Source organism: Lolium perenne, chromosome 4 (genome assembly GCF_019359855.2).
Source record: "Lolium perenne isolate Kyuss_39 chromosome 4, Kyuss_2.0, whole genome shotgun sequence".
NCBI lineage: Eukaryota > Viridiplantae > Streptophyta > Magnoliopsida > Poales > Poaceae > Lolium > Lolium perenne.
In genome coordinates, this window is record NC_067247.2 from 227,937,201 (window position 1) to 227,950,730 (window position 13,530).

Genomic DNA, 13,530 nt, shown 5'->3' on the forward strand with positions numbered 1-13,530 from the left:
TGCAAGGTGATCCAGATCTACCCATGCATGTCTCAACTCTCCCATATATGTCATCACATATTTCACCTTGAGTCAAATCGTATCGTGTCTTCAATTTGAGAGACCAACATGACATTTCTCTTGCCCGAATACATCTTTGACAGGGCATCCCATACATTTGTTGATGATGCTGCAACAACATTGGCGGGCAACCTTGCTACCATTGTCGGGTCAATCAAGCGCAATGGCGTCGCGGATCCCGCTAGATTCGAACTCGCGGGCAACCTTGCGGCCCGCCGGGGAGATAGCTTGGCATGTTGTGGCGAAGGGGCCAATGCGTACGTGGAGGCACATAGACGGTTGATGGGACTCATACTCTGTGTTGTGCATGTGAGAGAGAGGAGGGAGCGGTGTGTGGGGAGGAGTTGCGAGCACAAAAGTAAATGCAGCGTCTCCCGAGCTTCTCCACGTGTGTAACCGTTACACGTGCTAGTGCAATTTTTCCCCGCACATTTGGTGAAGCTCCGCCACAATGGGATGGGCCGCCTCATGTAGTCCTGTTCCATGATCTCCCTTTGGTTTTGCTGGGTCAAGGAAACCTCGGGACACGGGACAGATGGGACAATAGTGTCTGGCGTGCCAATTCCGTCATGTCTCAGCTGACCGTGCACGATGATGGGCTCCTCTGCCTTCAACCTCCGCGGGTTCCGCTGCCACGAGATCCCACACCACCCCACGCCTGCCCCTTAGAAGAGCACCATCATTGTAGCCCTGGTTGTCACTGGTGCCGCCACCACCGCCGCCGGTGGCACTGATACCATGTAGAAGAGGAAGAGTGGCTAACCTTTGGGGTAGCAGCAGCTGCTATGTTCGGTCTTAGGATTTCTTACAAACCGGCCTGAGCTTATATACCATCCCAGGTCACTTGGGCTAATGGGCCACATGGGCGAGAATAGGAAGACAGACTACTAGATAGGATGCAGCTAATGGGCCACATGCAGCTCATATACTGTTCAACAATTGGTAATTTGCATGTGTTAGTTTACTAGGCATCAATTAGGAAGAGCTATACATCTTGTGTGTTTTTCATTATGAAAACTTAGGTTCTACTTTTTTAGTATGCCAATGAAATGTACGACCGAGACTGGTTATTCCTATATTAATGCTAACATTTTTTTTGAGCGGAAAACTATGAGGGAGGCTTTGATTCACTGAGATTCCACCCAATAAACTGTATGGGAGGCTTTGATACACTGGGATTTCGCTGATGAAGCATGTCCTGAGTGTGTTGAGCCTGTTGTCCAGAAGCAGCCAAGCAAAAACCTTAACCCAGTGGAGCATTTGGACTGCCGGATCATGCTAATGGAAGTAGGGTTTGGGTGTGCTGAAGCATAGACTGGTAGCATTTTCTGGCCGAGAAGTGGGAGCTTCCCTAGGGGCTTTGCCAGGAGTCAATTGTCTTATGAAGGTCTTGGGCATGATGAGAGGAATTGCTGGAGGTCATGAAGTTCATCAAAGACTTGAGTAGAGTGGGAGGTGGAAAAGTTATAATGTCCCAGTACAGTTCAGCACACTGAGCCGAGTAAGGTTGTCCAGCACGTAAGAGTAAAGTTAAGGAAATCCGGAAAGGAGGGCTTCCAGCGATTGCTCCAGAAAAGATAAATGTCTCCCTTTGCAATGGTGTAAGTGGTTAGTCATTGGAATTGATCAGAAAGAGTTGCATCACCGGAAGGAACCAACAGTAGTCATTGGAATTGATCAGAAAGAGTTGCATCACCGGAAGGAACCAACAGTCCCAGCCGCGTGGGGGACTTCAGAGGGGTAACATCTCGTGACAAGGTTAACCGAAGGGACCTTGTGCTTCTGGTAGAATCTGTGCAATAACTTCATAAGCAGTTTGCCATTTTGGAGGGGGAGGTTAGCGATAGCAAGGTTGTCAGAGGACTTGGGCTTTGAAACTATGTCCCAGGCGGTGAGAGACCTCGTGTACAAGAGATCTCCAATTTTCAGAGGCTGATGCGCCTAGCTCTATCTATATCATCAGTGACATCTTCCGGCAGCTTGAGAAGTAATACATAGGCAAGGAGCTCATGATGGCCTTGGTCACCGCGCATGTCTGCCAATGATGGAATGAAGAGCACGAAGCCAGACTGCGATCGAAAAGGTGGCCATAGTCGCTGATTCTCAGCCTAGAGAGGCCAAGTGGAAAACCCGAATAAGTGAAGGGAGACATGTTGATTTTGTAGCCAAAGAGACTAGCTAGGTGTTATGCGGTAGGAAACAAGATTTGTAGTTGGTATGGATGCATGTGTATTACCTAAAAAGTTTGAGAAGGCCCTTAAGTAGAAGAGGTGTCTGACACATGCTTGCATGATTATTAAGTGTCATGGCATAATGAAGAATGTGGAAGTGGTAGTGGATTGGCGAGGGGAGCTTTAACAGACTGCATGACAGGCAGAGTTAACGACCGCTTGGTGTAGGTTTGCAGCTAGAACAGAGTAGGGGCAATAAATCATCTCCTTGCCTATTACCCTTGTGTAAATAAATCTTATTTCTAGGGACATCATTGAAAAGGACAAAAGAGATGTCTGGGCTCAGGATGGTCTATATAGAACTGATTTAGTGCTTGTCAAAGGCAAAACTTCCCATAACAACACTATTGTCAAAGGCTTTTCGAAATCTAATTTAAGAAATACAAAACTCCATGCTCTATGGTCAAAACGCTTATTCATTCATTTGGACAATTCTGAGGAATCACTTTTTAGAGCAGGTCAGCCAGGATTTTAGTAAGAAGCTTTAGGTAAGAAATGAGAAGATGAGGTGCGGTGATAATTAGGGATGGAGAAAACCCTAGGGCAAGTTAGGCTATAGGCGATATCTAGGACAACATGTTGGAGATGTTCCTTGAACCTTTGTGCAGCAAAGTGGAGTTATTCCTCCTGAATTTGGTGCCTGCTTCACCTTGGGCCTAGGCCAAAGTCCTTCAGAAAAAATCTTCCAGAAAAAGTGCAAATGTTACATGAGGATGACATTTGGAACCCTAGGATGCACGGATACTTAAAAAATGTGACGTATCGGATACACGGATACTTTCGGATACCATCGGATACTTATTCCTTGATTTTATATTTTTTGAATAATAAAATAATTAAGATATGCATGAAGGGATCATGTTGTGCCCAAACATGACCTATCCTATGTTCGACAGCTTCATATTGAAGTTCTGGCAGCTTTCTATCATCTTATTAGTATTACTAAACTCCCCTAGTTTTTTTTTAAATTATTGCTTATATATATTTTTGATTAGTTATTGTATACTATATACCAACAACAACAACAAAGCCTTTATTCCCAAACAAGTTGGGGTAGGCTAAAGGTGAAACCCATAAGATCTCGTAACCAACTCATGGTTGTGCACATGGACAGCAAGCTTCCATGCGGCTCTTTCCATGGCTAGTTCTTTGGTGATACTCTAGTCCTTCAGATCTCTCTTTATGGAATTTTCCCATGTCAAGTGTGGTCTACCCCATCCTCTCTTGACATTATTAGCATGCTTTAGCCGTCCACTATGCACTGGAGCTTCTGCCTGCGCTGAATATGCCCAAACCATCTTAGACGATGTTGGACTAGCTTCTCTGCAGTCGGTGCTACCCCAACTCTATCTCGTATATCATCATTCCGGACTCGGTCCTTCCTCGTGTGGGCACACATCCATCTCAACATGCGCATCTCCGCCACACCTAACTATTGAACATGCCGCCTTTTAGTCGCCAACACTTAGCGTCATACAACATTGCGGGTCGAACCGCCGTCCTATAGAACTTGCCTTTTAGCTTTTGTGGCACTCTCTTATCACAAAGAATGCCAGAAGCTTGGCGCCACTTCATCCATCCGGCTTTGATCTGGTGGTTCACATCTTCATCAATATCCCCATCCTTATGCAGGATTGATCCCAAGTATCCAAAGGTGTCCTCCTGAGGCACCACCTGCCCATCCAGGCTAACCTCCTCCGCGTGCCTAGTAGTACTAAAACCGCACATCATGTACTCAGTTTTAGTTCTACTAAATCTAAACCCTTTCGATTCCAAGGTTTGTCTCCATAGTTCTAACTTCCTATTGACCCTTGTCCGATTATCATCGATTAGGACCACATCATCCACAAAGAGCATACACCATGGGATATCTCCTTGTATATCCCTTGTGACCTCATCCATCACCAAATCAAATAGATAAGGGCTCAAAGCTGACCCCTGGTGTAGTCCTATTTTAATTGAAAAGTCATCGGTATTGCCATCTCTTGTTTGAACACTTGTCACAACATTATCGTACATGTCCTTGATGAGGGTAATGTACTTTGCTGGGACTTTGTGTTTCTCTAAGGCCCACCACATGACGTGTCGCGGTATCTTATCGTGGGACTTCTCCAAGTCAATGAACACCATATGCAGGTCCTTATTTTGCTCCTTGTATCTCTCCATGAGTTGTCGTACTAAGATGGCTTCCATGGTCAACCTCCCAGGCATGAAACCAAACTGATTTTTGGTCACGCTTGTCATTCGTCTTAAACGGTGCTCAATGACTCTCTCCCATAGCTTCATTGTATGGCTCATAAGCTTAATTCCACGGTAGTTAGTACAACTCTGAACATCCCCTTTGTTCTTGAAGATTGGTACTAATATACTGCGTCTCCATTCTTCTGGCATCTTGTTTGAAAAATGGAGTTGAAGAGCTTAGTTGGCCATACTATCGCTATGTCTCCGAGGCCTCTCCACACCTCAATGGGATACAATCAGGGCCCATTGCCTTGCCTCCCTTCATCCTTTTCAACGCCTCCTTGACCTTAGACTCCTGGATTCGCCGCAGAAAACGCCTAGTGGTATCATCAAAGGAGTTGTCCAGTTCAATGGTAGAGCTCCCAGTCTCCCCATTGAACAGCCCGTCAAAGTACTCCCGCCACCATCTATGCTTAATCTCCTTGCTCTGTCCTTGATGCATTTGACTTGGTCAACATCCCTCGTCTTCCTCTCTCGGATCTTGGCCATCCTATAGATGTCCTTTTTGCCTTCCTTCGTGCCTAACCGCTGCTAGAGGTCCTCATACGCCTGACCCCTTGTTTCACTCACAGCTCGCTTTGCGGCCTTCTTTGTCATCTTGTACTTCGCCATGTTGTCTGCACTCCTATCGAGGTACAGGCGTCTGAAACAATCCTTCTTCTCCTTAATAGCCACCAGGTATCCCTAACTTCACTTCTACTTCCCTTGGACACTGGCCACCTTACAAATACAGGTTGCCATCTTCATCCACATATTGTCCGCATCACCTCCTTCCTCCCAAGGGTCCTCCTTAATGACCCTCTCCTTGAACGTATGGGCTACCTCCCCCTTGAGCTTCCACCACTTCATTCTAGCGACTTTCGCACGCTTATCCCGTTGGACATGAAGTCGAAAGCGGAAGTCAGCCACCAAAAGCTTATGCTGATGGACAACACTCTCTCCAGGTATCACCTTACAATCTAGGCACCCACTCCTGTCTTCTCTCCTTGAGAGGATGAAGTCAATCTGGCTACTGTGGTGGCCACTACTAAAAGTCACTAGATGAGATTCTCTCTTTAAACCTTTTGGCTATTGTATACTATATACCAATGTTGAAAAATCGACTATCCCGGTATCGCCGTATCTGGGTATCCTAGTTGGAACCTAGTCTGGGCCCAACCCTGGCTCCGTCCCGTCAATACTAACAAAGGATCTCGGGGCTTTAAGCCTTTTGCAGAAGAGTACTGAGGGAATCATTGATGCTTTGAAGGATTGCATCACCTCTATGAAAACCGCGACAGAGCCCTGGAGAGAAGCGAACATTACAACTCTGAACTTATTGCCGAGTTTAATTTACAACCCTCAACTCGAAAGCTGGCTAGGACCCAACGTGTAACCGTCAATACCATTTAGTTTTGACCCCACTGAGACGATTTGAAGGTGGTTGTACATGACGTGGCGTCCCAGAAAACTAGTCAATGTTAATGGGGCATCCTAGTCAGCATGAATGATTAAACAAATTGTAGTCTAGGCTAGTCCCACCTGTCGTGTATTTCTTCCTCGTCCGTGTCGTTGTTCATGAGCACTAGTTGCCACTCACAACTAAAACTCAGCTTTCTTAACTCCTCGCCGAGCCACTCCTTTCATTAGGGGTGGAAACGGATCAGATGCGGATCGGATAGTGCCCTTACCATATCCGTTTCCATATTTTCAAAACAAATATGGATGTGGATGTTGCTGAATATGAATTCGGAGTGGATCTTACTCGAATACGAATACGGACCGGATGTTTTCTCAATTCGGAGCGGATACAAATATAAGGAAATAATAGATTCATGTCTTGTAATGAGCCAACTATAGAATGATAGAGAGATAAATATATTGATATAATGCATAGTAGTTTCAATTTGAATCACATAAAAGAACATTTGTCCGATTTGTTAGTTTCTCTAGGTTAGTTAATTGGCATATTGGGGTCAAATTACTAAAATTGGCTAACATAATCTTATTCAGATACGGATATATCCATTTCCATATCCATATTTGCTTCAAAATTCAATACCATATTTGTATTGTTTTAGTAAAACGGATCCAGATATTTACCATATCCATTTTCAGTTTTTCACAGACGTCCGGATTCGGATATTACCACTTCCATTTTTTTTCGAGAAAAGGCAAAAAGCCTCTGCGTTTCATTTCATTGAATAGATAGAAGGTTTACGGTTACATGCCCCCTAAGAGGCGATACAACACGGGTGGAAAAAGAAAAACAGGTGGAGCGCAGGTCCTACCTGTGTCCACTTCCATTTTCAATTTCTCGAATACGGATGTCAGATAATATGGACTATCCACTACCAGTTTCCACTCCTACCTTTCATGCCTTCATGTTGCCATGTGCCTCATCCAACGCATTCTTGCGGTGACTGTGCTTACCTTACCTCTCTTGGACGCTGCTGCATGAGCAGGAACACTCCGCACCACCCCCGGCGGCTCTCACCAGCCTTGGCTGAAATATTAGAGCTTGCATGGCGTATACACCCTCTCCTCATTCATGGCGGCCCGCCTGTATGTGATGATGCGGCTCTCTTAACTTAACAGTGTGCTTCTCCTTCAGACCAATCCTACTCTTCATCAGACACCTTGTGTGCATTGTGCACAACATCTGCATGAGCTCCACACATGTTCTGCTCAAGTCAACGCCCCAATCCACACCTCCACGAGCACGCTACACTAAAGCCAGGCGCACGTTGCGGCGTGCTGTGTGGACGTGCTGTCGATTGTTCCGTGCACTATTTCATTTCCTACCATTGCGTTCCAATCTGTCAGATCAAACTAAAACACAATGAAAATCAATAAAACTTGGCAAAACCGTGTGGCATGAATCTTATGGTAGGGAATCGACAACATAAACATGCAGAGACCTCCCGGTATAAAAACATTTCTTGATGAACACACCAGGTTTTGAGCCGATAAAGGGAATTTATTAATATCGCGAAGATACCAATTGCACCCACAGTAAGTCTCGCTCGCTTGCGTCAAGCCTATGCTTGAGCCCGACTTGACATGGCACAAGTACAACAATTAGCTGGCTGTTCCATGCCTGCCCTCCAGCCTTGCTCCACGCCTTAGCCTGCTCAAGCAGCGCGCCAGATGCCGACATGGAGCTGCACCGATAACGAATAGCCTTCTTGGTGGAGTAAAAGGCCTTTCTGGTAATGAGTCAAAGCAACTTCTTCACTTTCGTGTACCCATCGAACGGCAGCCCATTCGGGGGAGCATTGGTGGCTGGTAGTTGGTGTGTAGGAAGCCGTTGGGCACCTCATGCTTTGCTCATTGATGTTGCTGTGGGGGCATGGCGATGGCAAACCGCCTGGTTTGAGGCAAGTGAGGTGAGCAAGGAGTGCGTGGGGTGATACGACAAAAGAAAGAAGAACCACATGACAAGTGGGAGTGGCTAAGACTACCGTTTGTCAAATAGTTGTGAGCTGACATGACGTGCTAACTGGGCTCTATGACTAGGTCAAAGGGATGTCATATGGTTCACAACAGCGTTGGGTTGACCCATGGCTATTTTAACCAGTATTGGTATTGGAGGTTGCGTCATAAATTCCTAACCAGTTTTTGAAGTCAAGGGTTGTAAATTGGACTCGACAACAAGTCCAGCATTGTAAAGTGCACTTTTCTCTTAAATATATATATACTAATAGAATAAAAAATTTCAATAGTGCAAATCATCCATGGGGTATTAGCATTATTTTGGCTCCTGTCTAATTTGCAAATAGAATTATCTACATATTGATATCCGTGGTACTGTTTGTTCAATAAGCAAAATTTTGAGTTGATTTTGAGCTGTTTGCAGATACTAGAAGCGATAACAACAAAGGAATGCCAAGAGGAATTTTCGCAGGAATCATTAGAAACTCTTGGAGATTCTTTCCTCAAGTATGTCGCAACACAACATCTTTATAGCAAATACAAGCTTCATCATGAGGGAACACTAACCAAGATGAAGAAGAACTTGATCTCCAATGCAGCTCTATGCCAGCTGGCCTGCAACTACAACCTTGTGGTACCTAAAATTCTACTCATACTCTGCTTTGCATAATTTTTGTAAGCTCGTCATTTTTTCTGGAGTATATCTGGGCTTGATAATGTCATGCTGCATTATGGACCCCAAGATTATTTCATATCCCTTATCCAAATATGTATGCCATGTTTGCAGAAGCTATTTCCGCTCTTTTGAATAGTCTAATTGCTATCTTACCATAAGGCAATGCTCTACATTTTAGCGTATATAAGAAGTCAAATGCTCTATTCAATAGTAATTTGTATGCCAAAGGAACAAATATGCTAAAAGTACTGAATATTCACAGCCTTATACTTTTCGCAGTTTTAAGCTCCTAGCATAGCATCAGGGGTTTCCTTGACCTGTATCACTTGGATACAATTTTCTCTACTGTCTTTGCCAGAGCTTTCTTAAGCTGGGTGATAACCTGTTTGTTCATACTACCAACTAATGGCGTTTTTATATCTCTGTTCCTACTTCATGGTATTGGTTTGACATGGCTAAGACTAGGTTATGGAATGAAATACAAGTTCCATGTGGACAAAATTTATTCATTACTAGAGTTGCACTATGTGATTTTGTACCATATAGCATCTATTTTTTTGTCAGGCTGCACAGAAATGGGAGTTATCTATGATCATTATTTTTTGTATTAGGTGCTAGATAACACTGGTTTCCCTTCTGTTTTGTTGGCAGGGCTACATTCAAGGTGAAGAGTTCAAACCAAAATGTTGGATCATTCCAGGTCTTGGTTACAACATGAGTAGCAACAGCAAAATTTTGTCTTCAAGCTCCAATGGTATGTACAGTTTGAGGAAGATGTCTCTTAGAAGTAAGAGAATAGCAGATACAGTTGAGGCCTTAATTGGAGCCTACCTCAGTGCTGTTGGTGAACAGGCAGCATTTCTTTTCCTAAAATCATTAGGAATGGATATAGAATTTCACACTAAAATTCCACCAGAGAGGACGATTCTTATAAAATGTGAGGAGTTCATCAATGTCAGAAGCTTGGAAACAATTATTGGTTATGAATTCAAGGATCCTTTATTGTTGATGGAGGCGCTGACACACGGGTCATACCAGATTGCTGGCACAACTGCATGCTATCAGGTTGATCTGAAAGCCTTTACACCTCTATATCTGGGTTTCTGTATTCCTGTTTTACTTTATCTTTCACAACTTCCTTTTTTCACCAAGTTCAAAGGTCTAATTATTATTGCTAAGTTGAAAAATGGAAACTATGACGGTCGGTGCAAATTTTTTTTTTGAGAGGACAGTCGCTGCAAGGATGGGAGCTAGAGAAACATAAAAGTCCCAACAAAGTACATCGCCCTCACTAGAGACAATGTTGTGACAAGTGTTTTCGCATGTGATAGTGAAACCGATACCTTTCAAATCACACGATAGGACTACATCAAGGGCCAGCCCTTAATATGATTATTTTGTTCTCTCTCTTTCTGTTTTTGTTTCCATATGTTTCTGTTGGGTTTCATATTTAGCCTACCCAACTTGCCTTGGAAAAAACTTTTGTTGTTGTTAGTTAGTTTTGAATTTTGATGCAGATACCAAGGAGCTCCTGCATGGTTAGTACATGTAATTCCACTTTATATGTTATACATTTGGTGGTGTAAGCCGTGAGTATAGTAGAGACATTTTTGTTGGTAGCCTACACTTAGATGTGGGTTTTAGGTGGCTAGATAAAAAATAGGGTACCAAAAATGGACCAGGCTGATTTATGGTAGGCTACACTTGATGAATACGTGGACCACTCTGCTGGAAGAATGATATTCCTTGTTGTTCTTGATTGGACCACACAATATTTAAATTTAAATTCACATAATAACGTGAGCCTTAATAGAATTTTCTTAGTTGATATATTTGACGATCTTTTGGTATGTAAATTCGAATGTAGTACAGGGGAGCATGTATCATTTCAAGTGAATTTAAGTCTACAAGCCGCAGTATATAGTTCGACATATGTTCTTACAAGTTTGCCTCACGCAGAGGCTCGAGTTTCTGGGAGATGCTGTATTGGACCATCTCTTCACTGTATATTTCTACAACCAGTACCCTGAATGTACTCCGGCATTGCTGACAGATCTTAGATCTGCTTCTGTGAACAACTACTGCTATGCGCATGCAGCTGTTAAAGCAGGATTAAACAAGCACATTCTCCATTCTTCATCAGAATTGCACCGAAAGATGGCTTGCTACCTTGAGAAGTTTGTGCAGTCATTTACGGGTTCATCACATGGTTGGGAAGCTGGCATTGGTCTACCTAAGGTGTGTGTCCTTTACTTTTTTGACGACTTTGATCCTTATTTCTACACTCAGTTCCATACATTTCTTGCATTCCTATATTCTTTTACACGCCCCTTAAAACGTCAAATCTTGAACCTAGGATAGTTACCCCTAGTTGCAAGATAATGATACAAAAAATCACCAGAGTTCAGCCCATCACAGCCAATGATGCATGAAGAATATTGAACCTAGGATAGTTACCAACCGAAGTATTGCATGTGACTACAACCAGCCAATTACCTTTGAACAAATCTGTAACATGTCTATTTTATTATATATGCAAATACACATCACTTGAGGCATCATGGCTAGGTAACAAATATTTGAGCCAAATTGCTTTCAATATCATTCACTACTAGTTTCATACAAGAAAATACTAACAGTGAATCCAGTTTTCAAATTTCAAAGCTAACATGTTCAGACCAATAATGTTTTTACCAGTCTAGGACGATACACCTGTTTTCCGCTGATTGTTTTGCCACCAGTTGTAGCTAAACAGCCAAATTCCAGTCTCATGTTTTCGGAGTGTTTAATGATCTCTAACACCAAATAGTACCTCCAGCTAGTGCCTAGGTCAATAAGGAATCAAAAAGAACGTCCACTAGTAGCCATGTTGCTATTTGGATTGACCTATAATACTGGTAAATTTTAGGCCTGAACCAGCCTGGCCAGCTGTTTTTGGGAGTTGAATAATTTTCTATGCTTATCTTCCCTCCTAAAGATATGTTCAGGATAAATGATACATAAAAGTACAATTCCTAGGGTTTCCAGCATTTCTGTAGTTTGTCCACTCTGGGATTCTTTTTCCCATCTCGTGGATCAAATTGACCTGCTGCTTGTTTGCTAACAAAACAGGTTCTTGGGGATGTTATCGAGTCAATAGCTGGTGCAATATATATTGACAGCAAGTATGACAAAGAGGTGGTTTGGAAAAGCATGAAACAACTGTTGGAGCCTCTTGCTACGCCAGAGACTGTTGAGTGTGACCCAGTGAAAGAGCTGCAGGAATATTGTGATCGCAGATCTTACATTAAGTCTTACACAACAACCCACAAGGACAGAGTATCATCTGTGGTTGCAGAGGTTAAAGTTGAAGGGACTATCTACTCAGCAACTCAAACTGGCCATGATAAGTCTGTGGCCAAGAAGTATGCAGCGAAGTTGCTGCTAAAAGACCTCAAGGAGAAGGCGTGCCAAGGTTGTATCAGTCAACCGTGACTAGCCTGTTGGTACACAAATCAAAGTTTTTGTGGGATCTTGGGACAGAGATTTGGTGCATATGAGCACCAGTGATCCCTTTTTAGAAAGGTAATTAAAAATCATATTTCTAAGTTTTAGCAAAATCTGAAAATAAATCATTGTGTAGTCAGTATATGTGGATCTGAGTATAGTGATTCAAATCTCCAAAAAGAATCAGACTTTGTTATTTTTGTGTAACTCAGAAAACAAAATATTTGTAATTGAGATATTATACGTTAGTGGAATACATCATTAGCTACTTTTAGAATTTTGTTACATAATTTTTTTAAATATATAAATATAATTTTTGAATTTTTTAATACAATGAGGGCACTGGTGCCCATGATCCAAAAGGACTTTTGGTGGGATCTTGCGTGTACTTTACAAATGTGCAGGTTAATCTATGTCTCTGAATATTCTGCTTCATGGAAATCTGGCATGTCTTTGGTCTGTAAGGTATCGAGTGAACTGCACACATGTAAAGTACGGGCATAGTATCACGTGACATGTACATACAAATATGCTATAGTATTTCTATCTCTCTACTTGTAAATGTGTAAATCATTTTTTTAGCAGGAGCGTGTAATTTTCGTTAGGGAAATATTGGTTGAATAGTTGTGTTTTACAGCTCAATAATATTTGTTATATTCCTTTACGCGGACATACTTCCAGTGTAATGTGAACAGCCAGATCTGCCAATGTTTGAAACACGTCGGTTTTGCTCTTTGCCTTGTTTCATAGTTCAATCGAGCATGCCATAAGAGGTTAAAAATGGAAAACGTTCAGAATCAGATGACGAGTGGCTCTCGCAGGGCGACTCAGCGCCGCTGACGTACTTCTTGCTGCTCTGTCGCGTGCACCCCTTCCCGCTGCTCTGCGGCCCCCTTCTCCCATGGAAAAGCCCCTAAAGCTCAAGTTCAACGATTGGCCATGGCCATGGTAGCTCTTAAAACTGGAGGTCCTCTACCGTGTGAAGCAACTGGGCAGGGATGCACGATTGTCACGAAGAAGAGACAATAAAATACATTTTCTTCAACTATTGGATTGCTAGGTCTATATGACTATATGGTCAATCATTCAGATAGGTTCTAATTTATACCCATGGGCGGACACACAGGGTGGGCTGGGTGGGCGGCCCACCCCAAAATCTGAGACTTTTTTTAACTACCTCAGAAAAGAAAACCCTTTCTGGTTCATCGATAGGAACCCAGTGTTCTGCCTGGTCTTCTCGTCTTCGCGTGAGCCATTGCTTCCTCCCTCGATCCCTGCTGGTCCATGCCTCCCTGGTCGGCTCTCCTAGCGCCCTCACCGGATGCCCAGCTCGTCGGCTCGGTCCCTCCTCCTACCCACCGGCCCACCCGACCATCACCACCCAGCCATCCCCGCCGCCCCTCCGGTCTCTGGGGATCGGAC

The 13,530-nt window shown here is 43.3% G+C and overlaps 1 protein-coding gene across 1 annotated transcript in view; it reads left to right on the forward strand.

The window, feature by feature from the left end:
* LOC127323294 (endoribonuclease Dicer homolog 2a) overlaps nucleotides 1–12,385 on the forward strand; it is a 22,169-nt gene extending 9,784 nt beyond the window's left edge. The window contains exons 6-9 of the mRNA XM_051351454.2: nucleotides 8,371–8,580; nucleotides 9,274–9,687; nucleotides 10,582–10,860; nucleotides 11,734–12,385. Coding sequence (XP_051207414.1) covers nucleotides 8,371–8,580; nucleotides 9,274–9,687; nucleotides 10,582–10,860; nucleotides 11,734–12,096 — 1,266 coding nt within the window. The 3' untranslated portion in view covers nucleotides 12,097–12,385. The remainder of the gene's footprint in view (nucleotides 1–8,370; nucleotides 8,581–9,273; nucleotides 9,688–10,581; nucleotides 10,861–11,733) is intronic.
* Nucleotides 12,386–13,530: the final 1,145 nt, after the last annotated feature.